Source organism: Eleutherodactylus coqui, chromosome 1, assembly GCF_035609145.1.
Source record: "Eleutherodactylus coqui strain aEleCoq1 chromosome 1, aEleCoq1.hap1, whole genome shotgun sequence".
NCBI lineage: Eukaryota > Metazoa > Chordata > Amphibia > Anura > Eleutherodactylidae > Eleutherodactylus > Eleutherodactylus coqui.
This window is the reverse complement of record NC_089837.1, coordinates 472074039-472101709: the sequence shown is the minus strand read 5'-3', so window position 1 is coordinate 472101709 and position 27671 is coordinate 472074039. Positions and strand designations below refer to the sequence as shown.

The window sequence follows — 27671 nt, the reverse complement described above, 5'->3', positions numbered from 1 at the left end:
CTCCAATGCAGACATATCCTAGAGAACGTGTCAAACTTGTGGCTGACCATGTCATTTTATGTTACCCTCGATGAGATCGGACGTAGGGGTATGGGCTCTAATTTCTCTAGCGAAGCAGCCAATGCTTGGCTGAGGGGGCAGCGCCAGCACAGGGAGCGGGTGCCATCTGAGTTTTGGCGCGCACCTCCACATTGCGCTGTTAAACAACTCACAGATGGTGGCACAGCTCTGACCCCCTCCAAGGTAGGGAGCTCGGTGCTAAAGAGGTGGAAAGGGAGAAACGCCATCATAGTGCCTAGAGCTCCAAAGCCATGTTGGCGAGTAGTTACATGTGGGGCTCATTCACATGCAGTTTTAATACTTGAAATCCGCAGCATTTTCACAGACCAAAACTGTGTGTATTCACAGCGTTTTTGGACCTTGTTGCGGGGGATTTTTTTTTGCACACTGTGTTTTTCACGTGCGCAAAAGAAATGCAAGCAGTCCCTATTGCTTCTTCTGTCTTCATGCATAAATCTGCAGTGAATACATATGTATTGTGCGTATTTACGCAAACTCATTGATTGTTTTTAATAAAAAATTTTGGTCCGTAATACGACCAAAATAGCACATGCTGCATTTTTTTTCTGCACGCGTAAACTATCCCAATGCAAATCAATGGGGATTAAAGGGATTATCCAGGAAGCAGGCCCTGGGATCAGAAAGGAAGCACTACTCCAACCCCTGTGTAGCAGTCGGCGCTCGTAATTGCAATCGCCTCTGTCATTAAAATCAATGGGACCCCAGCCTGCAATTACAAGCACAGCGGCTCCCATTGATTTCAATGAGAGCTGCGCTTGCAATTACAACCGCCGCTCGGCACACGGGTCGGAGCAGTGCTTCTGCTCCAACCCCGGCGCATCCTGGTGGCCCGCTTCCTGGATAACCCGTTTAAGCTGTCCATATTTCGCCCATAAAAAATACACATGTAATACAGAGTGCAAATACGCCCGTGTGAATGAGCCCTTATAAATGGCTCTTTGAAGGCAACCATAATGCCGATGTGGCTCCGGGTGAAAATAAGTTTGATGCCCCTGCCATAGAAACTCAAATAGCATAATTGAGAAGCCTTGATATTTAAGCTCCCGAGAAAAACTAGTGATTCAGAGACGACGGGATTGACTTTGATTGGCTGCAATTATGTTAATAGAGTCAATACATCTATTTCCGAGGGGTATGGAAGCTCAAGTAGTATGTAGGTCATTTCTGTGTGTTCCAGTATTAGTGACATTGGACTCTACTACATGGTCTAATATAGGATATTTCTAGAAGTAGAACGTTTGGCGTACCATTTCTTTACAGTCTATAGTTACAGAATTTCGGAAGCATAACAAATATACTGGGATCAGGTTAGCGCTCCTCTAGAAGTCGATAAATGATGATTATTAGAAAACACAAAATGATGAACTTACCCGGTACTAAATGAGGACCCAAGGATGGGATGCCTCACTAGTACCTCCAAGTCCTAGAATGCCTGTAAAGTGGATAATCCTTCCCAATCCTCAACGGAGAGCTGCTTGGATCTTTGTGTAAAGAGGACCCAATGGTGAGTAGCTCCAGAGAAAAAGAAAAATGACCAAAGCGCTTCCCGGGAAAAAAAGGGGATCCACTATAAACTACAAAATATAATATCCATATAGTGGATCCCCTTTTTTTTCCCGGGAAGCGCTTTGTTCATTTTTCTTTTTCTCTAGAATTTCGGAAGCGGTAGGGACATCCTAGAAATCAGAAAGCAGCCAGGTAGAATGCCAATTTGCTCTCATCGACGCTTGAGATGCGTCTTACAATTAGAAAGACACTTGATGTAAGTATATTTCTGTTGAGTATTTCACGCCCGGATCCCCAGGGTCGTCCTGATGGCATCCGGCGGGCGCTTATTTTATAATAGGACGGAGCTCAGATCTTTGTAGTAGAAACGAGTATTTTAGGCCAAGCGGCTGGGAATTATGTAGAACACGTTCTTGAGCGAGCAGATAGAATGTAAAGGGGGTAAGCCTTCATTTACCGGTCGTATTAGCCAAATAATCTTCTCCATTGGGATTGAGTTGCCATGGCAACGGACAACGGTGATGAATAGCGAGCGTCTGATGAGGTATAATTGGACGTCGGAAGAGTGAAATATATCTACTACTAGGCTCAAATTGTCTCAGCGGGGGTCACTGTCATTTAATAAATAGATGGTTTAGTGGCCTTAATACCCCTAATAGTATTCAGCGCACATGACCGCTCCTGGAATCGCATCCACCGGCTTGTGTAATTCATTGTACGCACGCGGCTACAACAAATATAAGGACGCTCGGAGGAGGCGGTGCGAAGTCCGTTGGTTGGGCCGAGGCGTGGGATGATCCCGAGTGATGGACCGGGAGAATTGGAGCAGGCGAGGGACCGTCGCGTGCCATAGAATGCATTGATAGCAGACAGGCGGTCACGCTTGTGCAGTCATCTGCTGGCATATTGATTGTAAGTGCTTTTAGCAATTGGTGGGCTGAATTGAAGCTTGTGATTCCAGTATTGATCACACACCCATTTATCATCTAGATGTAACTGACCTTCTGAAATGCGGCATGCGTTGGGGATGAGGATGTGTTGGGTGTCATACCAATATTTCTGTATGATGAACTCATTGTTTGTCTTTTATGTCTATGCTAGGAATGAATATTCAAGATTCTCAACCAGCTCCGTATGAACCTACTGATTATAACATCTATAGGACCTAAACCTTAGTGCATGGGGATCAGAAATGTGAAAAAAGTGATATTTTTATATATTGGGGGCTTTAAAAATGTCCCCCATCTGAGAATGGTCAATTAGTTGCCACATAAATCCCCATTTTGATTTTGCCCTGATTGAGGAGATGAAGAGTACCGCCCTGAAAAGGGTGCCCAGAAAAATGAAACTTGACCCTTAGGTCACTCTTACACGTGTGGTCGGATAAACGGCGCTCAAAACCGCGGTTTTCGACGGCATGTTACTGCATTTGATAGTGCTTTTAAATGATGAGGTATGGTAAAAAAAAACGTGAAAACCTAGAAAAATAGAACAGACAGCGCTGGAGAATCACGGCATTGAAAACGCTGCATTTGAGCACAGGTCTGAGAGGCCCCATTGAAATCAGTGGGAGCGTTGTACCACGATTAGCTTGCACTCAGGACGCCACGCTAATTGTGGTAAAATAGCGGTCGGTCTGAACGGGGCCTTAAAGGGTTTGTCTGAGATTTTTCAAATTTCGCTAGAGGATAAAGAACTGTGTTAAAGGAATAACACATTACTTACATTTTTAAATGTCCCCCTTCTTCAGTCCCGGAAGCTTCTATAGCAGTCATGTGCCGTTCATCATTGGCGTGACTGTTACAGCCAATCACTGAGCTCACCGGTTATGTACAATTTATGCCCACCTGGTCATTGTGGCTAGTGATTTGCTGCATTAATCATGTAAATGATAAATTAAAAATTGTACCGTACTTGCAGGGAAAAATCTGGCCAATTTTGAAAAATCAGAGAAAGCTCCTTTAACCCTTTCCAATCCAATTTGTATCCTGGTTTTCCTAGGGGGCTTACTATTTTTCTGCCATTATACAACGGCGCTATCTGCTGGCTAAAGCCAGTACTGCATGAGGTGACACATTGGATAGGTTCTGACAGCAGAGAGGCTTGCAATATACAGCAAGAGAACCCCGACGGACGTCTTCCAACATCGGAGCTGTACAGCCTTAAATCATAATGTCTTCAGACGTCAGACAGTGGATTGGAAGGGGTTAAAACAAATCGTTAGAACTTAATACAACTGGAGTTTTCTATTCCAACCCATAAGTAGTTCTGGTGAAGGGATATTTCTATCTTATACGTTTATGGCGTACCCATAGGAGCGAGCAGCGCTCGGCTATTTCTGTAACTCTTTCTAGGGAGATGATCACACAGAATCAATGAACAGAGGTCATTAAACCCCCTGTTTTGTCAGCTCAAACCAGTTGGAGCAAGACATGACAAATACAGAGAAACCCGGGAGTGAGGAGAGCAGTCAAGAACAAACATGAGGGGTGAATAAAATAGACTAAAAACAGAACCAGAACCAAACTCGTGGCAGAAGATGGAGTGATGGTACTCACAGGTGTAGGACTGAAAGGAACAGAGGTCTATCTCTGATCTAGTAACCCTGCCTGACAGGCGGAGCACCCGCCATGACAAATGCGATTCCACGTCCAGAACCTGGAGCTTCCCTAATCTAATCCTAGTTAGGTAAACACAAAGGTGGAGGCAGAAGAAGGGCAATGACAACACACAGAACCAAGGGATAACAAATACGAGATATGAGTTGAACCTAAAGAACTCCAGCAAAGAACTAAGTACCGAAGGGTGAGAACTCTCAACACCACCAGGGGCCACAAATACCACCAACACTAATATAACCGGCATCCATTGTACAATGGAGCCAGTTAAAATAGCCTCCTATTGAAGCCGATAGGCTGACTGGGTTGCCAGTCTCCCCAGCCAGCCTATCAGTGCCGGACCTAAAGTAGATGTTGCTTCCCTGGTGTTGATGGCAATGAGTGCATCACATGGTTTGGCATGGGTGCCAGGACAATACAACATCCCTGCCACACCAACAACTGTGCCATGGATCTGGCGCATGGCGCACTGTGACACTCCTGTTCTCTCGTACATGTCATGCCTTAATGGCCACTATAGAAAGTCTATTAGGAAGACTCATACATAGTCTAACAGCAATCTAACGGGAATTGAGGGAAGAACAGTGACCTTTTTATATAAATGCGTCTTCGGTAAAACTGCTGGCTCTCTTGAGCTTTTTATTATTGTACCCCATTTGGAAGCAATGTGTTTATGATTACTCCAAATAGCAGCTGACCCCAGAATTCTGGCTGGATGATCGGGTCCCTGCGGAGAGCGAAAACAGATTTCAGCTCTTGGACAGCTCCCTGGGTTGAGCGTTTTTTTTCCCCTTATCACAGACAGCCACAGCCTCAAGGAATACAAGAGCCTCATCAGCAGCATTGATGTAAGCAAGGATGAGAAAATAGGCAAGTCTAATCAGTAATATGTTAATTCCTCCCCTACAGACCAGTTGGGCTTTGTGAAATCTTCAGCAACTCAGCTGCAAAAACACAATTTCAAGTTTACGTTGTAGAGGTCTCCAAGGTCTTCAGTAATAGTGGCCGCTCCTAGAGCGAGGCGAAGAAAGAGAAGAAGAAAGGATAGAGTTAACCGTATGTATGACAGTAGTAGATCCACAGCCAAGAAAGAAGGGCGGCTGTGTTTTTCCTTGCCTTGGTGAGAAAAGGAAGAAGCAAGATGTTCATGTAAATTGGTCCCTTGGAAATCTGTACCGTGACAGAAGAACCTAGTGTATGGAATATCAGAAGAACGGGTGACTTATTGTCCCCTTGGATACTAATTTAATTGGCTACGTAGGAACAGTTAGAGGGTGCATAGCGCTCTCCATCATCTTATTATGATAAAAGCATTATTGCAATTTTTTTTTGCACCCAAGGTGGTGTTGCTCAGTTCTTAGCTGGACTGTCACGTCTAATTTGGACGCGCTGGATCCGAAAACCTGAAAGACTCACAGGCTGTGAACAAACAGACCGCAAGTGCCCACAAAACTGTGGTAAACAATAATGAAAACAGAAACCAGGGAATCATTATAAACCCTTTACCCAGGGAAGGGGCCTGCCTATATACAGATAACCCGCCCTAACAAGGGTGAACCTGACCACGTACCTAGGCAACTAGCAAACCCTACGTGGGAGAGGAGAAAACCACAAGATATCAACAGTGGTAACTTCAGTACTTGGCTTAGTGAGGAATCAGGAAAACAGGAGATCCAGAACCAACCTCTAACTTCCACCACAGTCAGAGGGAGACTGAATTAAACAGCAATGGCCTAAGTGCAAGGCTGGGTTAAATAGTCCTGCCAAATTACATATGGAATGATGTACATTGTAATTAAATAATGCAAATAATCCCAGAATCCCTTGGTATACTTAGGCCCAATGTCCACGGGTGGATTTGAATTGGAGTTGTTTTCTGGACCCTCTGGTCCAGAAAACGAATCGCATCATGCTACATTTCAGTGCAGTTCCCACACAGATGGCTTCTATTGAAGTCAATGGAAGCTGCCCGACCCGTAGCCTGCCCGCAGCTGACACTGAAAAGCAGGACATGTTTAAAAGAAATCTGTACTGTACATCTCCGATGGCGAGCCATGCACAGTGCAGCGAACCTGCGAGGTGCACACTGATGCCGCAGCCTTCAAGACACAGGTACGCTGGGCTCACCGGCTGCGGGCACGGGATTCCCCACACGGCTCACCGACTGCGGGCTCGGGATTCCCTGCATGGCTCACCGACTGCGGGCACGGGATTCCCCACACAGAAAGCCAGGTGACAACCAATATGTCCACCGTCACAGCTCCACTAGAGGTTGTCACCAGACTTGATTAGCCACGATAGTGGTGTGAACGGGTCCTTACAAAGTTGTTTTCTTCTTTTATTGTTTTTCGTACAAGTTTGGTACATTTTTGCACAATATTTTCCTGTCATACAGGTCTTTTCAGGTCATAATTCAATGTTTGTACATGTTGGCTATTTGGCTTCCGGGGTTCTATCCGCCCTGCACTAGACTCTTCGGCATCCATTATATTCCAGTATTAAGAACAAAGAGCACCCCGCTGTAACGACCGCGTCCCATTATTTTAGTGTAGCAGACGGCTCTTTCCAGAAGCGCCAGTCATTTTAACAAGCTTGCTGTCTAAGTGGGTTTTTAATCTTATTTATGACTTTGAAGGCTTCTTTCACTCTCTGCTCTCGCACATCCATTCTGCTCTCCATATTGGGCCCAGGGCATACAGTAACGTTGGAGCACTCTGCTATTGTGTCACAGTTAATTACTCCTGACGATGTACAGCCATCATAGCGCTACTTTGAGTAATATACTGTATTAACAATATTTTTACTCTACACATAAAATAGAGCTTTTGAAAATAATGATAGGCTGTCTTCAATATTATTGTTACTCCAAAAATATTTCCGGTTTATGTAAGCGTACTTAGTATTATATTATACTGACTTTCAATTCCCAATCACTGTTATAAGGCTTGTATAAAGAGTCTAACATTGACTTGCAGGAATGCTGCCTTCCAAAAGGCAATCATCTGTTGGACAGGGATCCTGAGTGGCGGATCCCTGTCCTTCAACTAGTGATGACCTAGCCAGAGGATTGGTCATCAGTTAAAATGAGTACTAGAGATGAGCGAGCATACTCGCTAAGGGCAATTACTCGAGCGAGCATTGTCCTTAGCGAACACCTGCCCGCTCGGAAGAAAAGATTCGGCTGCTGGCAGGGGGGCGGGGAGCGGCAGGGGAGAGCGGAAGGGGGGACGGAGGGGAGATCTCTCTCTCTCCCCTTCTGCTCCCTCCTGCTCACTCCCGCAACCTTTCTTCCGAGCGGGCAGGTACTCGCTACGGGAAATGCTCGCTCAAGTAATTGTCCTTAGCGAGTATGCTCGCTCATCTCTAATGAGTACCTGAGTTTAAAAAAGCATTTCAAAGGCAGCCCAGTTTTACTGTTTATCTGCCGTTTGCATCCAGTTTGAACCTAGGAATTCAGTTTTCCATGTAGAGTTTCCTATTTTTTGTTACATGTGCTGCTGAGACCTGTAGTACTATTGTTTCTACCGTGTTTCCCCGAAAATAAGACACCGTCTTATATTGTTATTTGCCCCAAAAAGGGCACAGTATCTTATTTTTGGAGGGGTGGGGGACTATACTTACCTGGTCCGCGGCGTCCCCATGCCTGCCGATGGTGTCCAGCGGCGGCGCGGCGTCCTCCGCATCTCACAGCTGCCTTCTGCTGGAGACCGGGCTTTGAATACCCCGCCTTCAGCAAAGCGAGCGCTGGCAGCCAATCACAGCCGGCGCTCGATGAGCCAATCACAGCCATTCAGTGATGTCATTCACTGAATGGCTGTTATTGGCTCATCGAGCGCTGGCTGTGATTGGCTGCAAGCGCTCGATAAGCCAATCACAGCGCTCGCTTTGCTGGAGGCGGGGTATTCAATGCCCCGTCTCCAGCAGAAGATCAGCTGTGAGACAAGGAGGACGCCGTGCCGCTGAATAGCCGCCCGAGACCATTGGGACACCGTGGAGCAGGTGAGTATTGTTTTTTTCTTTTTTTGGGGGGGGGGTGAGGGCACCTGAAATAGGTCCTATTTTTTGGGGGGGGGCCTTATATTTCAAGCCTCCCCAAAAACCTGATAGGTCTTACTATCGGGGTAACACCTATTTTCAGGGGAAACACGGTACCAGCACAGCTACACAGGTGGTGAATGATTGAGCTGCCTGGGTGTGCTGACTTTCTGCTAGCCAATCCCCTGGGTCTCTGCTCATATATAAACCCAGCTCCTGTCAGTCTCTGTCTAGTGTCTAGAGTGAGCAGTCCTGTATCCATGTCCATTACAGCTTGCTGTGTGTTTGGTGTTCAGTGTGTGCAGTCATGAATCCTTGTCTGTTGCAGCTTGTTGTGTGTTTGGGATCTTGCTGGTTCATGTCCGTTTGTACGTTTATTTTCTTTCAGTTTTGTGTCAGTTTGTTCTGCTGGACTCCTGGTTAGTGTAGGGGCTAGCAGTATAGCCAGGAGCCGTGAAGTGGCCTGCTAGCTTCCACATTTTGATCAAAATGTCAACTAATACCTGGTATTTATATTCATCTTACTATCTGCTATTAGTGTTTGCATTTTGGCTGCTGTATGCTGTGTTTTCAGGCTCCGTGTGTCAGCTCTCTCTGTCCAGTTGTCCCTGTTATTTGGCATGTGTATGTATCCTGTTCTGGTGCGTGCTTCCTAGGATCAGCTAGGGCCCAGATCCAAAGACTGCTGGGCCGCCCTTTATTGGGGTGATGTCCCCGCTCAGGTAGGGCCTTGTCATTCTCCCTTGTAGCACAGGGTCAGTTGCCTGAAACCCGTGTGCGTGCATCACTGTCTTGGTCACGATTGTGTGGGCCCCGTGCTTAGTTTGCCCACACGACCGTAACATTTTTTTGCTGTTTTCAATCCACTTACAGGTGGGGGATGTGCCCTAAACGAGCCATTCTGCCAGTACTATACTGGCCCGGACTTCCTCTACAGCGCTTTCTATTCTTCCTTGCAAATTCTTGCTGCAATCAGCTGCATGGCAGCATCTGAATGCTCACCCTTCTTACATGTAGTAACTAATAGTCGTAACGTCCCTGTTACTAGAGAAGTCAAATACCAAACAACAGGCAGTGGATTGCAAAGGTGCTGGAAATGAGACCCCTGGTGGCAGCCACTTCAAACTTGATTTTCAGTGGTAAAACAACAAAAAAAAAGACATGTTTTGCCACAAAGAGGGTTCAGATACAGCTTTAGGCTGCATTCACACGAACGTATATCGGCTCGGTTTTCACGCCGAACCGATATACGTCGTCTTCATCTGCAGGGGGGGGGGATGGAAGAGCCAGGAGCAGGAACTGAGCTCCCGCCCCCTCTCTGCCTCCTCTCCACCCCTCTGCACTATTTGCAATGGGGAGAGGCAAGACGGGGCGGGGCTGATTTGCGGAACTTAGCCCCGCCCCGCCTCCTTTCATTGCAAATAGTGCAGAGGAGGCAGAGAGGGGGCGGGAGCTCAGTTCCTGCTCCTGGCTCTTCCATCCTCCCCCCCCTGCAGATGAGGACGACGTATATCAGCTCGGCTTGAAAACCGAGCTGATATACGTTTGTGTGAATGCAGCCTTAAAGAGAGTAAGACAACTGTTTCACAATAATAGTTCATTCAAATTAAGTGATAATCGAGCATAGTGATGAATAATCGCCCTTCTTTTGTAAATGATTCCTATACAAAGCATAAAGTTTGCAACTTACATCACATCATTATCTATATACAACGGCTACAACTTACATCACATCATTGGGAGGCAGCATCATCTGACTGGTATAACAGCAGCCTGGAAGTCATGTCAACGGCGCCAAGACTGAGACATCTTCTATAAGAAATTGGATCGAAACATAGAGCATCCCCTCACCTGTCATAGAGAGTTTTTGTCTTAGCTCTAGAACATAGAACTTGTATACTATAATAGCACAGATGCCTACGTCTTAATCCTCGAGACAGAAACTACCACCGTACTCTGTCACTTGGAAGGAAGAAAACTCATGGCCACAGCTGTGTCATGAAACACAACCAAAACTGTCGACCCTGCATGGTGATTTCTTCATTTTGGCTTTCTACTCCCGGAAAAAAAGGTTATTTGACAATTCATAATGGGTTAAAAAAAAAGTCTAAATAATCATATATACAATCGGCTTATTCCTGACAGTATATTACATGACTGATGAGACACATATAGGCTGTTAGATGAGCATCATTTATGCGAAAAGTTAGTGTCCGTTCTATCCCAGCAGTAGTTCCTGGACGAGGTACTTTGATAGAACACGGACAAGTATTCCATGATTCTACATTTCGTCTGCCAACATAAGCCTTCTTTTCTTACAACCGGAAACCTGGTAGGTCAAGATGTGGAAATTACGGTAGACTTCAGAAGCAGATGCTTATGTCATTAGGATTTGCTCTAGCCCCCTCCCAAGGCGGCTCGTCATCTATCTGGCTTGTTTTAAATCAAGCTCTGCCCTAACGACCGTGTCTGATGATTATAATATAGCAGATGTCTTCTTCCAGGTCCAACCATTATTTTAACAAGCTCAGTTTATTGGGCGTTTTCTTATTTGTGAGCTTTCTTTCCTCCTTCATCTGCTTCATTCATGAGTGGAGTTAGACAGCTCAGGAGAGGCGGTTTCAGACGGACTCAATTGGCGCTTTAGCAAGCACATTCTGCGCGATCTAAGTAGATCACGGCAGGGAAAGGGTTCACAGAGGGAGCGCGCTCCCTTTGTAAAGTTGCCGGGCTCTCGCGATGTAATTGCAGAGAGCCCGACTGGTTGCCATGGCAACAGGAGGCCAGATACCGGCGTCCTGTATTGCCAGTGCCTGTGATCGCTGTATAAGCGATAAGGAATTGCAGGAGAGAAGTCCTGCCATGCCTTATCGTAGCGATCAACAGTGCTGTGCTTTAAGTCCCCCAGAGGGACACAAATAGTGAAAAAAAAGGGCTTTTTCTCATATTAGCATAAAAAAGGTAAAAAATATTTAAAATCACACAGATTTGGTATTATCGCGTCCGTAACGACGTGCACAATAAGTTGCACATGCTTTTGATTCTGCACGGAAAGAAGCCTAAAGAAAACGCTAAAAAACTATTTTTGCCTCCCTAAAAATACAATAAAAGTGATCAAAAAAGCCGTATGTACCCCAAAATGGTACCAATAGAAACTACAACTCCTTTCGCAAAAAATAAGCCCTCATAGAGCTCCATACGTAGAAAAATTAAAAAGTTACAGGACTTTGAATGCAGCGATTGAGAAAATAAAAGATTTCCAAAAAAAGGATTTTTATTGCAGAAAAGTGGAAAGACCTAAAAAAAATGTAAGAATTTTGGTATTGTCGTAACCGTACCGACCCGTAGAAAAAATGCATTGTGTCACTTATGCTGCATGATTAACGCTGTAAAAAAGAAAAAAAATCTATGGCAGAATTGATGCGTTTTCTTTCTCTACGATCATAAAAATAATAATAAAAGTTTTACAGTATAGTGTACCCGAAAACTAAAAAGTTATGACTTTTGAAAAATGGAGATGAAAATCTGCCAAAAATCGTTGCGTCCTTAAGCCTAAAATAGGTCGTGTCATTAAGGGGTTAAAGGGGTTTTCCTGTTGGCTCCAAGAATTGGCTCGGTTTATGGAAGCAGCGGAAACAACCTGTGCTATGCTGTTTCTGTAACTCCCCTAGAAGTGACTGGAAGTTACTCCACTAGTGCAGTGTGTCGTGCCATGCTGACTCCGCATTTCAGAATTCCAGGGTACTTCTCCCCCCCCTTTTTTTACGAATCTGTTATTAAAGCAGGCGCTAACCATCCGCGTGTTTCTGTTTTACATCCGTTAAACGTCTATCAGTGTTTATCCTCGTACATACTCAGTAGAAAAAAAAACGGATCCCTTTTATCAAGACATAACATTAATAAGTAAACAGGAACCAGTCTGTTCGGTTTTATATCCCACTGACACCTGTGTAAAAAAAAAAATCAAAAATATCGATCTGTCGTGGTTCCGTTTTTTTTTGGCCAGATTCACAAGAGTGTATTTACACACGCAACTGTGTACTATTTGTACGTGCAAAAAAATAAAATAAAAACGCAGCCGTGGTCCCATGCATTGAAATGGCTAAGTAGTTGAATTAGTTTCATACGTGCAGGAGAATAGAACATGCTACATATATTTTTTTTGCGCGACGAAATTGCGTGCGTATTTTACGCATTTGTTAAACCAATGGGTTGTATGTACTGCGCATTGCGCATGCAAATTTTGGAGCAACTGACAGCTAAGCACAGATGTATGAATGGAGCCTAATGGAAACAGCGTAGCACAGGGTGCTCTTTTCATAAGACACTGCCACCTGCTGGAGGCTGGATGCAGTGACTAGCAGGAGGAGAGGGGGTCAAGAGCAGAGATGGGAATAGCTCCATAATAAATCAGCTTTCGCAATTGCAGCATGTTATTTTTCATTGGTAGACCATGCTACTATTAGGGTGGTATCATACGAGCGTTTGTGCAAAAAAGCTCGCTGCAGCGTATTTGCGTATGAATGGGGTTTGAAGAGGACCATAATCAGCTTTTTCCCGTATATTACGTGACACGCAATTTCCGTGGAATTTAATGGCTATTTCAGCCTAATAAGAACCAGCTGTCCTCTTTTTCCTGTGTTTTGCGCAGCATCAGACCCTTCCCCTTACGTATTTTCGCACTTGCTATAGACTTCTATTGCATTTTTGCTTGGCAAAATGCAGGAAAAAACAGGCTTATTAGGACAAACCCATTAAAATAAGTGGCTTCTATTCCCTGTGTTTATGCAGATTTTGCATGGGCAAATGATTGAGCAAACACGACCGCGGGACGCCGCCATTAGTGGCGTATACAGTCCTCTGTATCAGGTCAGTGGCTGGATTACACCCACAGCTCTTCTCCTGGTATATTTGGCTACTGTAGACAGAATGTGCCGTGCAGTCAAATGAGAATTTAACGAGGTCGGACAGACCTCTTCCACAGGCCGCTCTGACGCATGCATTTGCAAAACACTGCGGTTTCGAAACCGTGATGTTTTACTGCGATGTCACGCAGCATTTATAAAACGCATTTGACAGCGTTTTATAACGCACCCCATCATAGTCACGGGGGATGAGGTGTGTTAACAAGCGCTAAAACGCACGAAAATACGGCAGACAGCGCTGTAAAATCACAGCGTTAAAAGCACTATTTTTAAATGCTAGTCTGCGAGGCGCCATTGAAATGGGGGCGTTTTACAGCGCTTAGCGCGGCATTTGAAACGCACGACTAAACGCTGTAGACAGTTATGCGATAAATACACATAAAATAAACAATTTAAAATATAAAATGCACATAAACACAATATGTAGTAGAACGATAATGGCACATTAAAAAACAGTAGTTTTAGTTTTCTTTTTTTATGTGATTTCCCATTTTCGTGACCACACCTGTGCCAGAGCTCTTTAAGAAGCTTCCAGCAGATTCTCTTGTGTTAGCCGGAAACAATAGCGCAGCACACATCACTGAGGGCTGATTAGTTCCAGACGGGTTCTTTTTCTAAGGGAAATACGCAGTGTTTCACGCATTTCCTTGCATATTTTGTGCGCATTTTTCTAACCCCCCCATTTAGGACAATACACACGGACGTGTTTTTCTCACCTGGTAACGCCATGATAATCACGGCCCTATAACGGGACAAAAAGGAACCATTGATTTCTATAGGAGTTCAGTGGTTTCGTTTTCACTGTGGGGGACTTCTCAGATGTGAATACCACGGCTGAGAAACTATAGGACCTGCCCTATCTTCCCCATGAATGCATGGTGCTGGAAGGATGGGGCAGCCGCTATCTTCCCGCGGTTATTTTCCAACACCTGTACTCTGGCGAGGAAGAAGAAATCTCCTCGTTCAGGTTCAACTACGCTCAGTACTGCCGAGTGTAGTTGTGCCAACGGCATTGTGTTTTTGCTCATAGACTCAGTTTTTCGGCAGATCCAGCAGAGCGTTAAGGTCTCTGCTGTGAGCAGAAGTCATGACGTGTGAAGAGAAGTCATGACACAGGTGTAAAGTGAAGTCAGGACGCTGGTGTAAAGAGAAGTCACGACTCAAGTGTGAGGAGAAGTCACGACGCTAGTGTGAGGAGAAGTCACGACGCAAGTGTGAGGAGAAGTCACGTCGCTAGTGTGAGGAGAAGCCAGGACGCAAGTGTGAGGAGAAGTCACGACGCAAGTGTGAGGGGAAGTCAGGACGCAAGTGTGAGGGGAAGTCAGGACGCAAGTGTGAGGAGAAGTCAGGACGCAAGTGTGAGGGGAAGTCAGGACGCAAGTGTGAGGAGAAGTCAGGACGCAAGTGTGAGGGGAATTCAGGACGCAAGTGTGAGGAGAATTCAGGACGCAAGTGTGAGGGAAAGTCAGGACGCAAGTGTGAGGGGAAGTCAGGACGCAAGTGTGAGGGGAAGTCAGGACGCAAGTGTGGGGGGAAGTCAGGACGCAAGTGTGAGGGGAAGTCAGGACGCAAGTGTGAGGAGAAGTCAGGACGCAAGTGTGAGGAGAAGTCAGGACGCAAGTGTGAGGAGAAGTCAGGACGCAAGTGTGAGGAGAAGTCAGGACGCAAGTGTGAGGGGAAGTCAGGACTCAAGTGTGAGGGGAAGTCAGGACGCAAGTGTGAGGGGAAGTCAGGACGCAAGTGTGAGGGGAAGTCAGGACGCAAGTGTGAGGGGAAGTCAGGACGCAAGTGTGAGGGGAAGTCAGGACGCAAGTGTGAGGGGAAGTCAGGACGCAGGTGTGAGGGGAAGTCAGGACGCAAGTGTGAGGGGAAGTCAGGACGCAAGTGTGAGGGGAAGTCAGGACGCAAGTGTGAGGGGAAGTCAGGACGCAAGTGTGAGGGGAAGTCAGGACGCAAGTGTGAGGTGAAGTCAGGACGCAAGTGTGAGGTGAAGTCAGGACGCAAGTGTGAGGGGAAGTCAGGACGCAAGTGTGAGGGGAAGTCAGGACGCAAGTGTGAGGAGAAGTCAGGACGCAAGTGTGAGGGGAATTCAGGACGCAAGTGTGAGGAGAATTCAGGACGCAAGTGTGAGGAGAAGTCAGGACGCAAGTGTGAGGAGAAGTCAGGACGCAAGTGTGAGGGGAAGTCAGGAAGCAAGTATGAGGAGAAGTCAAGACGCAAGTGCGAGGGGAAGGCAGGACGCAAGTGTGAGGAGAAGTCAGGACGCAAGTGTGAGAAGTCACGGCACAAGTGTGAGGAGAAGTCACGACGCAAGTGTGAGGAGAAGTCAGGACGCAAGTGTGAGGAGAAGTCAGGACGCAAGTATGAGGAGAAGTCAAGACGCAAGTGCGAGGGGAAGGCAGGACGCAAGTGTGAGGAGAAGTCAGGACGCAAGTGTGAGGGGAAGTCAGGACGCAAGTGTGAGGGGAAGTCAGGACGCAAGTGTGAGGGGAAGTCAGGACGCAAGTGTGAGGGGAAGTCACGTCGCTAGTGTGAGGAGAAGTCACGACACAAGTGTGAGGAGAAGTCAGGACGCAAGTGTGAGGAGAAGTCAGGACGCAAGTGTGAGGGGAAGTCAGGACGCAAGTGTGAGGGGAATTCAGGACGCAAGTGTGAGGAGAAGTCAGGACGCAAGTGTGAGGAGAAGTCAGGACGCAAGTGTGAGGAGAAGTCAGGACGCAAGTGTGAGGAGAAGTCAGGACGCAAGTGTGAGGAGAAGTCACGACGCAAGTGTGAGGAGAAGTCAGGACGCAAGTGTGAGGAGAAGTCAGGACGCAAGTGTGAGGAGAAGTCACGACGCAAGTGTGAGGAGAAGTCACAGCGCAAGTGTAAACAGAAGTCACGGCGCAAGTGTGAACAGACGTCACGACACAGGTGTGACCAGAACCCAACCTTTGGATTTTGCAGAGTTTTGGCTCTCAGCAACCTCTCAGTTTGTTAGAGATTAATTAAATTCTCTCTGATCTCACAAACACTGATAGCCTCCTGTTTTCGGTAATTGTTCAAAGTGGTAATTAGTAGACTTTCTTTTTAGAACAGGAGCTGCAGTAATTATAGGAAAGTATGGGAGAATGAGAGGCGCATTAGGAGCGCTGACAGTGAAGCCAGCGTGTTCTGCGGGGCTGTCAGAATATATTCCTTCTGTATACAAACTGGGGCAGAAGAATCTGGAGGTGTTTCCTGTAGTAACCGGTCGGATTAGATTTGTCCAGTACGTTGACTGATATCTGATCGCTGCTTCTGTAGGGACTGCGCCATTCATGGAAAACTATTGGACTGTTCATTAGTTTTAGGGTTTTAACACACGACCGTGTTTGCGGCTGTGAAAATCACTTTTTCACTAGCCCAATTCTCGTCCGATATTACTACATGCGAGAAAAGATAAGTCCTGCCCTATCTTTCGGCTTTTTTTTCTCTCGTGCACAATAGCGCAGAGTTTGAAAAGTGATTATCACGGCCGCATAACGGGAAAGATACACTTTCATATGTTTAAGCCCTCACCGTCCACAAAACCCGGACCACCTATGCAGCTAGATTATACTTGATTGAAACTGTCGTCATGGTAAGCGCACACGTACCGCAAACGCTGCAGGTTTTCTGTATGGATTAGCGTTCGGGAAATCCACAGTTCCTGTACGATCAGATGGGAACAATCTGAAATCTGCAGGCGTATTTTTCTACCGCTTGTATTCGGCCGCTTTGACACGGGCAACAAAAGTTTGCCGCAATGCAATAGAGCGAGAAAATGCATGTGTGTGAAGCTCATACTTTCCAATGGGTTCCTTCGTATTAGCGATGTTTTCTCTGATGCTATCTTGCGTGAAAAAACAAATTGCGGCATGCTCCATCTTGCCACAATTTGCGATTTTTTTTCATAGCCCATGTTTCCCCCTGGATCCTCCTTGTTTATCGCATCGCACAAACTTGCGATTTTCATGCGATGCAATGCTTTCTTAACATTACAAAGTCCTATTGACTTTCGTAATAAAAAAAAGTATGATTTTTTAATGCGTTTTATCGCAAGTGGCCGCGATACGAGATTATTCTCAGAGAAAGGGCTTATTTAGACGACCGTATATCGGCTCGGTTTTCACGCCGAGCCGATATACGGTGTCCTTGTCTGCAGGGGGGGGGGGGTGGAAGAGCCAGGAGCAGGAACTGAGCTCCCGCCCCTTCCCCGCCCCTCGACACTATTTGCAATGGGAGAGCAGGACGGTGGCGGAGCTAAGCGCGTGAAAACCGAGCCGATATGCGGTCATCTAAATAAGCCCAAAAACAGCGATATCACTGAAAAATTGCGGGAACAAAGACATGATTTTCCACGTTTTTTCGCAGCAAAAGCGCTGTTGCCCGTGTGAAAGAAGCCTTACTGACCTGAATAACCCGAGCCAGGCTGATTCCTAGTACCTTGTGGCCCAACCCGCGCCTGTAATGTAGCCATATTCCTCCAGTAACCAGCTATTTCATAGTGATTTATTTGTTCGGCTCACAGCTGGTTTGGCGCCGCGTTGACAAAGGAACAGCAGCTTGGCATCCATCATGCCATCCCCTATCGACTTCCTCTCTGTCTTTCATGTCTGCACATTAATGCTTTATATATGCATTGAAACCTGTTAGTAATTCCCTTTGTAGGTCTGCTTCATCTGTAGATTCCGCTCGGAACTTGCAGTCGTCTCTTTTCACCCTAAGCCTACAATCACACTAGCTTTTTTTCCCCAACTGATCCAGTTTTATTAAAAACTGAAGTGAAAAACATTTCAGCCTTTTTAAAACATCATGGTGGTACCTCCTCAATGAATGTGGCTCAGTGGTTAGTACTGCTGCTTTGCAATACTTTGAGGTCCTCAGTTCAAATCTCATGAAGGGCAACATCAAATTTGAAAAACTTCATTCAGCCATTACTCACCTTTGAACCTACAGCTCCAGTACTGAAAGGCAGCAGTGCTAACCACTGAGCCACCCTGCTTGCTCTTTCTTCTCTGAAGAATGAGAACAAGAAACTCAAAAAGAACATACAAAGTCCATGCAGAGGTTGTCTTTGGTCAAATTTGAACCTAGGACCCCAGCGCAAGGCAACAATGGTAATGACAGAGCCACCATGCTTTTTATTTCTTCTTAACCTTCTTCCTTCTCTTCCAAAGGAGAAGAAAGTGAAGGGGAAGGAGGAGAATAAGATTTTGTCCTCTTCAGGAGAAAGAAGAAGCTTGATGGCTCAGTGGCTAGCACTGTTGTCTTATAACACTCGGGTTCTAGATTCATGTCTGACTATGGACAACATCTGCATGGAAGTCGAATGTTCTCATTGTGTTTATTCTTCTCTTCTTCAACATGGTGGCTCAGTTTTTGGCACTGCTGGAGGGGTAGGTTCAAATCTGACCAAGGGTGATGACTGCATTGATTTGTATGTTCTCTTTTTGCTCTTCTCATTCTCTAGCAATGGAAGAACAAGGCAGTGGCTTAGTTGTTAGCACTGCTACCTTGCTGTGCTAGAGCAGTAGATTTATAATCTGACCAAGGATGATGACTATATGGAGTTTTTTAAAGTTGATATTGCCCTTAATGAGATTTGAACCTAGGACCCCAACATCGCAAGGATGCAGTACTAACCACTGAGCCACATTCATTAAGGTAGAGCCACCACTAAAAACGGATTGTCTTCCCGTTCCATCCGCCTCCCACTGAGTACAACGCAATAAAAAAAGAATCTGTTCGTATTAGTTTTCCGAAACTATAAACAAATGCGCAGCAGCCTAGGCTTTTGTTCCAGTGTTAGAAACGGAATGGCGATGGAAAATGAAGAAACTGATTGAAACTGAAGACCTTCCGCTGCAATACCTTTTATGGGCTTGAAAACTTTTTTCCTGTTTTGCTGTTACCAAAACGGAAAGGAAAAGGCTCAAAAAATAGGGGACACCAAATCCTGCATCCCCCCCCCCCCCCGACTGGTGACGTGTCTTCTGCTGGGTTAGTAAGGGCTGGAGGAATTGTTTTCTTTAGTTTAAGATACTTTGTATCAAGGTTTTTCATAACACTTTTGCTACTTCACAGAAGTTGTAAGAACAGGGCTACCACAAGGGCTGCAGCCCAGAAGATTGATTGGCACCATATTGTAGCTTCACTTGAATGGGAAGGTTTATTGCTTACTTACTGGTCATTAGAGATGAGCGAACGTACTCGTTTTGGGCGATTTTGCACTCGAGCAGCGCTTTTTTCGAGTAACTGACTACTCGGGCGAAAGGATTCGGGGGGCGCCGGGGGTGAGCGGGGGGTTGCAGTGAGGAGTGAGGGGGGGAGAGAGAGAGAGCTCCCCCCTGTTCCCCACTGCTACCCCCCGCTCCACCGCGCCGCGCCCCCCGGCGCCCCCTGAATCTTTTCGCCCAAGTAGTTAGTTACTCGAAAAAAGCGTTGCTCGAGTGCCAAAATGCCCTAAATGAGTACGTTCGCTCATCTCTACTGGTCATGTAATAATCACACGGACATACTTCTTAGGGCGCATTCACAGGGTCGAGAATGAATTTTCAGGCCCAACTCGTACCAGATAGCACACGGTCACCCAGTTGGTGTGGGGACATCAAACATTACATGTCCCAATCTCATCTGAGAATCGGACCAGAATATGTCATGCATCGATTTTTCAAACTCAGACTGTCGGTCCAAATGAAAAATCACTTGTGTGAATGGATCCATTCAGATGAATGGGATATTCTTCCATGTGAGTTCTGTCCGACACAGACAAAACTCACACGGAAATCTCGCCCTTCTGAATACAGCCTTACAAGGCTGGGCTATTATAATTCTGCTGTAACTAGCTGTGCACCTATATGATCCTTACATAGCTACACCAGATTTTCTTCCGTTGGACGTAAGCTATCAAAGTTCCCATTCAATGACTACAAGCAGAGATATTAAAAACTGTGAAAATTTGATATAGAAAGTAAATTTAAAAGTTGTATAACCTTTTCATTATATAGGGAAGAGGCGTTATTCAATGGAACTGGAAAACCCCTTTAAGTACATTGAAGGTTGCGGTTACACTATGCTGGCTTAAACTGTTTTTAGTTTTGTCTGGAATGTTCTTTTATTAAATACAACATTTCCAAAGTGTTTCTCTTTCTTAAAGGAGTTGTCCTACTTCTAGCTATTAATATAACCTATCCTCAGGATAGCAGACTACCTGGGACCCCCGTCAGTCAGCTGTTTCCCCAGACCACTGTCCAGAACTGCTTTGTTACCAGAAGCAGACAGCTCTATACATTCTGCAGTGGTCTGGGCGGGTATTGCAGGGTCTCTTCCCTGAAGTGAAGGGGACTCAGTCTGCAATACCAATCTGGTCCTCTGCATAATGTATGAACTGTCTGCTTTCAGTAACAGCTGATTGACGTAGAACAGCAGTGTGAGGGAACAGTTGATCGACGTAGGTCCCTGGTGGCAAATCCCTTGGTGTTCTGTGCTTGACCTATCCCGATGAAAGGTCATTGGTAGTTAGAGGTGGGACAATCCCTTTAAGTATATGCAATATGATGTATTAATATTGCATACCAAATGTCCTTCTGTATCTGAGATAATGTAGATACAATATTTTTATAAATTATATTACATTTACTTAAATAATTTTCTTTTTGTATTCTAGGGAAAACCTTATGTTTTTGATCGTGTGTTTCCACCAAATACGACTCAGGATCAAGTCTACCATGCCTGTGCTATGCAAATTGTTAAAGGTAATGCTATTATACCTGCTGTGATTTGTTTCAACTTTTCAACCATAAATTTAAGACATTTTTGAAATGCAGTAAACTGGGTAGTAAAGGTGTGTACAGTCATCTGGAGGTGGGCTATTCCTCTGCTACTGTCCTTTCTACAGCCTGTAACACTAGTCAATGTGACAGGCTACCAGGCTTGTGGCAATATTATAATATGTCATCCTTATGATGCCCTATTGAAACTCACAAAGAGATGTCAATAAAACTGCCGGATCCAAAAAACAATTAAAGAACCAGTAAGGTAGAAGGAAATGTTTATTGGACTAAATTATCAGCCAGCAAGAAATGTGTTTCGAGGACAAAACCTCTTCCTCCGTTTGGCGAGGTTAAAGCAAAACAATACCGTGTTTCCCTAATAATAAGACCCTGTCTTATATTAATTTTTACCCCAAAAGAGGCACTAGGTCTTATTTTCAAGGGAGGTCTTATTTCACCTAGCAGACTCGATCCGCTGCTTTCCAGAGCTACGCTGTGCGTCCTGCAGTCCTCGTTCGCCAACAGAAGATCACTTTCTGGTTTTGGGATTCATAAATCCCACCTCCAGGAAGTAATAGCTCTCGAGCGCTGCTCAGCCGATCAATGCAGCGCTCAATGAACCGATGCGATGACTGCGATTGGTTTTTCCAGCGCTGTATTGATTGGCTGAGCAGCGGTTGAAGAACCATTCACAGCCGTCGCGTTGTGGAGGTGGGATTTATGAATTGGCCAATCAATGCCGCGCCTCTGCCAATTTATAAATCCTGCCTCCACAATGCGACGGCTGTGATTGGTTAAGCAGCGCTTGAAGAACCAATCAATGCAGTGCTTGATGAACTAATCACAGTCGTCGCTAGGACTTGTTTTCGGGGTAGGGTTTATATTTCAAGCCTCACCAAAAATCCAAAAAAAACAGGGTAATGCTTATTTTTTTGGTAGGTCTTATTTTGGGTAAACACGGTAGTTATAAGAGGATGCTTGGTTATGCATAGGAACTCCTTTACTGGCAGCTCAAGTCTGTTCCCCCATGCATCCCCTGCAGCAGTGGTGTCTTTATCCTTGTTGAGTCCCTGACTTATAATACCGTCCAATAAAAAGTTCCTCTTACCCCACTGGTTCTTCAATTAGTTTTCTGGAGGTTTGCCCTAATCCAGCATTTCTATATACGTCTGTCTACCAGTTTCAGCCCTTTCCATGTAGATAAAACTGGTTGGAAGCACCTCCACACAAATCTCTTGATATTCACCCTCACTGAGACCCCGCATGCACCTCCAGTGACAATATTTAGTCTACATACAATATTTAGCCGTTTTCTCTTCATTTTGCTATTAAAACCGAGGAAGTCTCCCCTGAAGTGATGATGTCCCCTTTTTTTGCCTGGTAAGGGCATCTGTGAAATTCCCTGGTTATATATATATATTTTTATATAGCTTGGGTCTTACTGATGTATGCAAAGACCTACTTTTCCTTCTTCCCTGCAGATGTGCTGGCTGGATACAATGGAACTATCTTTGCCTATGGGCAGACAGCATCTGGAAAGACCCACACCATGGAGGTAAGCTTGTGTGTCGTAAAGTTTTAGTGGGGAGATTTTGCAGTGCCACCTATTGAAAAGCATTGTCCCCATCATGTTACAAGGCCTGTTAGAAGGTCAGACTTTGACGTATAGGGAACCTGCCTTCCAGTAGGTGGCGCTGCAGAGGCGTTGGACCATCTCCCTATTTTCTTTTCTGAATTTCCCAGAAGAGCATGCTGGACCTTATATGCCTCCTTACACCTTCTAGGTGCTTTCCACAAGGTGGAACTAACTATACCCTTCCAGTAAAGTTTTAGTTCACAGTACTCTAAAAAGTTCCATTTGAAACAATGGAGGTCCTTTTGAAAAAGGTGAAATTTCATTAGGCTCTTCGTTAGCATCAAAAGATATTTGTCATGCGTCAGCTCTGACCTACAGACTGTCATTCTCCACTTTTCCTCAGGGGAAGCTTCATGATCCTCAACTGATGGGAATAATACCCAGAATCGCTAGAGATATTTTCAACCACATCTACTCCATGGATGAGAACTTGGAATTCCATATAAAGGTAAGAACTACAATACTGTATACATTAGTGCTTTGTAATACGAAAGAATCAAGGGGAAACCCTGAGTGTTTTTCTGACTTGTCAGAAGATTATTTTGGACCAGATTGTCTCTTTTCTAATACAAGGAATCATTTTCTGTGTGCAGGCAGTGGAGACGTTGCCTGTTGAACTATATTTTTATCCTTCCTGACACTGTGATTGAAGTCTGACACTCATTTCAACTAAACTGCTGATGCATCTGGGCAATTTCTAGAGGTCTGACATTTTCCACAATTGTAGGAACTCCCAGAATAATATTAAACGCACAATAAACCTAAACGCTTTCATACGGATATCAAATAATGAAGCAACGCCATAGCACTTTGTTGGATAGAACAGCAGAGCACATGATGGAATGTAGCTCCATTCAAACTCTTTCTAGCCATGGTCTTACAACTGGGAAGAACGGGTGACTGGGGTCTCCCGTTCTGGAGATTTGAGGTGGTCCTAGTTGCTCTATCCTTACCATTCTAGCATTTATCACATATTCAGGGCTTACGTGGCCCACATGGGCGTAAATTGAATGCGTCCTAATTGGATGGATATACACACAATATACTAACATGGGTAAATGCCATGTTAGACACAACGATTATCGCTCAAAAGATGTCTTCTGAGCGACTTTTGAGCGATAGTCGTTGTGTCATGTACAGCGCAAGATGATAGCTCAAGATGAGCGACTACCTTGCGCTACGAGTGGAGGATGCAGAAGGCAAGCAGGGGGTCCCCGTTTGTTTTCTGCATCCAGCTGTTCTCCGCTCGGAGCGCCCGACCGTTATACAGCCGAGCGCTCCGAGCGGGGTATGAAGAACACGGCTGGACCGCTCTGTTCTTCAAACCCAGCCTGTCATCAGGGAGCGGGATACAGCTGAAACAATAGTATCAGCTGTATCCCGCTGTGAATCCGTGATAAGGCTGATCGTTGTCTTTTAGCACGCTGAAAGACAACGATGAGCGATGGCTTAAAGAAAACTGCATGATGTCAGTGCAGTTACACACAACGATTATCGCTCAAAAGGCGGCTTTTGAGTGAATTTTGAGCGATTATCGTTGTGTCTAAATGGGCCTTAACACAAATTGTATATAACGGAACTAAAAGTTGGGAAAAGGGAGACCTGACCCTAACCTGCAGATGAAAAAGAGCCCTGCCTATAAGGAAGGCGATTGCCCTGATAAGGATGGCCCCATGTTAGGGACCTGGGGTAACCCTGACTTTCGCTAGTTGATGAAAGGGAATGTAGGAAAAGTTAGATGGAAAACAAGTGTAGCAACCAGAGAGATAATATGTAAGCACACCCCAGATAAAGTAACCAACAGATAGACTTAGCTTGGCAAATATGCAGGTCAGTATCAGAAATGGCCGACTGTACCAAATACCGCTTCAGGCAGCGGGACTTAAGACAAGAGACAGCCAGGTGTTGGATGAGAGTAAAACAGGAGTCAGACAGGTATCAGTCAGGAGTCAGTCAGCTATTGGAAGAGAGCTCAGACAGCAAGTCACACCAGACCAACTGAGGCTGGAGTATAACTGTTGCCCTCTAAGAGGAGGGGTTGGAATAAACATACACAGACCAATGGTGATTGGGTGGCTGGGATGACCCACCACCCCGTCAATAAATCTATAACAGCAGAAGTGCCACTGTCAGTGCCCACCGCTGAAGTGACAGTGAGCATTTGTGAGGACATAACAGCCGGGGTCTGACAGCGTGACATCACCCTGGACCTGATCCTCCCACTGCAGCCCGCGCTGCGACAGTAATAAGATGCTCTGTGACCTGTGCGGGGGTCATTTTGCAGGGAGGGGAGTAGATAGTTACAGATTACATCTATTGTGAATGGTGGATCCTGTGTTCTCTACATATAGGTGTTATCTCTCAGTGTAATCCTGCCTGTGATGTCAGTGAGATGACTGCTGAAATATTTCTTTAAATATTCTTTAAAAATATTTTTAACACAAAAATGGGATGTATATAATAGGTAATATTCTAACGACACATTCTCTTTAACCCATTTACGACCAGCCACTGTATATATACGGCGGCTGGTGCTGGGCTTAAATGACCACCGATCGTAAAAATACGGCGGTGCTCTAAGCCTCCTGCCTCTGCAATCAGTCAGAGGCAGGTACGGTTTATCAGCTGTTAGTGACAGCTGATAACCTGGAGCAGAAGGCAGGAGGGGTTTTTAACCCTTCCTGCCTTCTGCTTCCCCGATATACAGTGCTCAATGAACACTGTCGGGGCAAAGTGAAAGTAAGAAGTTCTTTCACTACGGGAGCCTCGGGGGGTCATGTGACCATCCGGGATTCCCTGCTACTGCAGAGCTGGAGGATCAGACTTAGACCCTGGCAGCTCTGCAGGTGACTAATGTCACCACAGGGGTTGCTATCCCCTGCAACTGGGGATCCTATGGACGCCCCAGCTACAGTGGGAAAATGTCAAATAAAGTTAAAAAAAAAAAAAGTGAGTGTCCCCCAGAGGTCTTATATGACGTCATGGGGGACATAGATAGTAAAAAACACAATTACATAAATAAGTAAAACAAAACAACAGAATAAAACAACAAAACATACATAAAAAAGAGAATAACACAAAGCAGACGCCAACAAAAACCGTCACCGTATGCGCCCTATAAACCAAAACCATACATACTATATATCAAAACGTCCGAAATAAATAGAGGAACCCATTTCCATACTTTATTTTAGTGTAAATATAAAAATAATTTTTTTAAAAACTATAAATGTTAAAAAAATCATTTTTTTTTAGCATTTTACCCCCAATAAAACTAAAAAACGGGAAAAAAAGTCAGTGAAAAAGATATTAAAAAAATAGTCCTATATGTCACGGAAAAAAAAACGCAGCAAAAATAATTTTGGTAGCTAAAGGAAAAAAAATAGAGCAGTAAAACTGCCACATGGGTAAAATCCCTAAAAAGTGTCTGGTCCTTAAGGTACAAAACAACCTGGTCCTTAAGAGGTTAAAGTCTATCCCCTTGCTATATGGAGAGTTAATCAACTGTCTCTTCACAGAGTTCCAAAGTTTGTTTGTAATATATAGGTTACAATAATATATAGGATTACCCCTTTTCCTACTCCCTACTCTTCGGTAATTATCTGTTCCTTACGCTCTGTATGTCACCTTCTAAGACGCTGTCAAGGAAAAATGTTTTAGAAAAATTAATACTCCTATAAAAAAGATCTGTCCCCTTCCCTTTCTGCTCCCAGGGGTGCTAAATTATTGAAATGTTATTGTGTGTTCAAAGCAGTTAGGTTAATTTATGATTGATTAGATTATTGATCACCATTTCCAGTGTTATGGGTTGTTCAGGATTAGAAAAAATAAACAATTTTTTCCCAAAACAGCGCCACACCTATCCACAGTTAGTGTGTGGTATTACACCTCAGCCTCACTCACTTCAAAAGAACTGAACTTTAACATCAGACACCATCATGGACAGATGGGGTGCTGTTTTTAGAAGAAAGTAGCCATGTTTTTCTAGTCCTGAGAGATCCATACAATAAATGTAAGGACTGATTGTCATACAACAGTGCGGTTTATTGTGTTGCATTTCCAGAGGTATGCCGTTTATTATGATTATAGTAATAATGATGCGGTATCTGTTCTTGTTCTTTCTTCAGGTTTCCTACTTTGAGATTTACCTGGATAAGATTAGGGATTTGCTAGACGGTAAGTAGTGCGCAGAGATGAAGAGCCCACAGGTACAATAAGATGGAATTGTTTTGGTGTATAGAAGGTACGAATATGAGGGGGTGCTGATAAGTATTGAGCCTTACCCAGGGAAAATTGAGATAAGAAGCTGGAACTACCCCACTATTCTACATATTCCCCCCGGATGCCAATGCACTAGTGACTAGAGATGAGCGAGCATACTCGCTAAGGCTAACTACTCGAGCGAGTAGTGCCTTAGCCGAGTATCTCACCGCTCGTCTGTAAAGATTCGGCTGCCGACGCAGGTGACAGGTGAGTTGCGGCGGTGAGCAGTGGGGAGCGAGGGGGAGAGAGATCTCCCCTCCTTTCCTCCCCACTCTCCCCCGCCCCCCGCCGGCCTCCGAATCTTTACAGACGAGCGGGAGGATACTCGGCTAAGGCACTACTCGCTTGAGTAGTTAGCCTTAGTGAGTATACTCCCTCATCTCTACTAGCGACACCTCCTGCAGCTTTTTAAGTCCCTGCAAATAGAATTCTTCCAACTACTGGTCACATCAGTCATTTGTAGCATTACTTGCCTCCAAAACACTCCCAAACCGTTGTCCCTTTAAGTGTTTTTTGAGATTGGGGAACAGATGGTAGTCAGACAGAGGCAGGTCGGGCAATAGGGTGGATGGGTATCAGTTGAAAGCCTAAGGAGATCATTTTTGCAATTCTGGCCCCTACAGTGTGTGATGGGGCATTATCATGCAACAGGATGACACCTTTGGAGAGCTTTCCTTGACATTCTCCTTAATATTTTGCCTCGTCTTTGTCAATAACGAACAGTAATATGTGGTAGATCCATGTCTCATCACCAGTTACCAGTTTGTCCAGGAAATCTGACTCATTTCTTGCAAGATGCTCCAAAACAGCCACCGATGTCTCCACACGTCTT

General features: G+C 45.1%; 1 protein-coding gene across 3 annotated transcripts in view; it reads left to right on the top strand.

The window, feature by feature from the left end:
• Positions 1 to 27671, top strand: part of KIF5A (kinesin family member 5A) — a 141467-nt gene that overhangs the window by 35075 nt on the left and 78721 nt on the right. For all 3 annotated transcript variants that reach the window (XM_066584422.1, XM_066584423.1, XM_066584421.1), the window contains exons 2-5: positions 20835 to 20922; positions 22422 to 22495; positions 22920 to 23024; positions 26704 to 26752. In XM_066584422.1, the coding sequence (XP_066440519.1) occupies positions 20835 to 20922; positions 22422 to 22495; positions 22920 to 23024; positions 26704 to 26752 (316 nt within the window). The remainder of the gene's footprint in view (positions 1 to 20834; positions 20923 to 22421; positions 22496 to 22919; positions 23025 to 26703; positions 26753 to 27671) is intronic.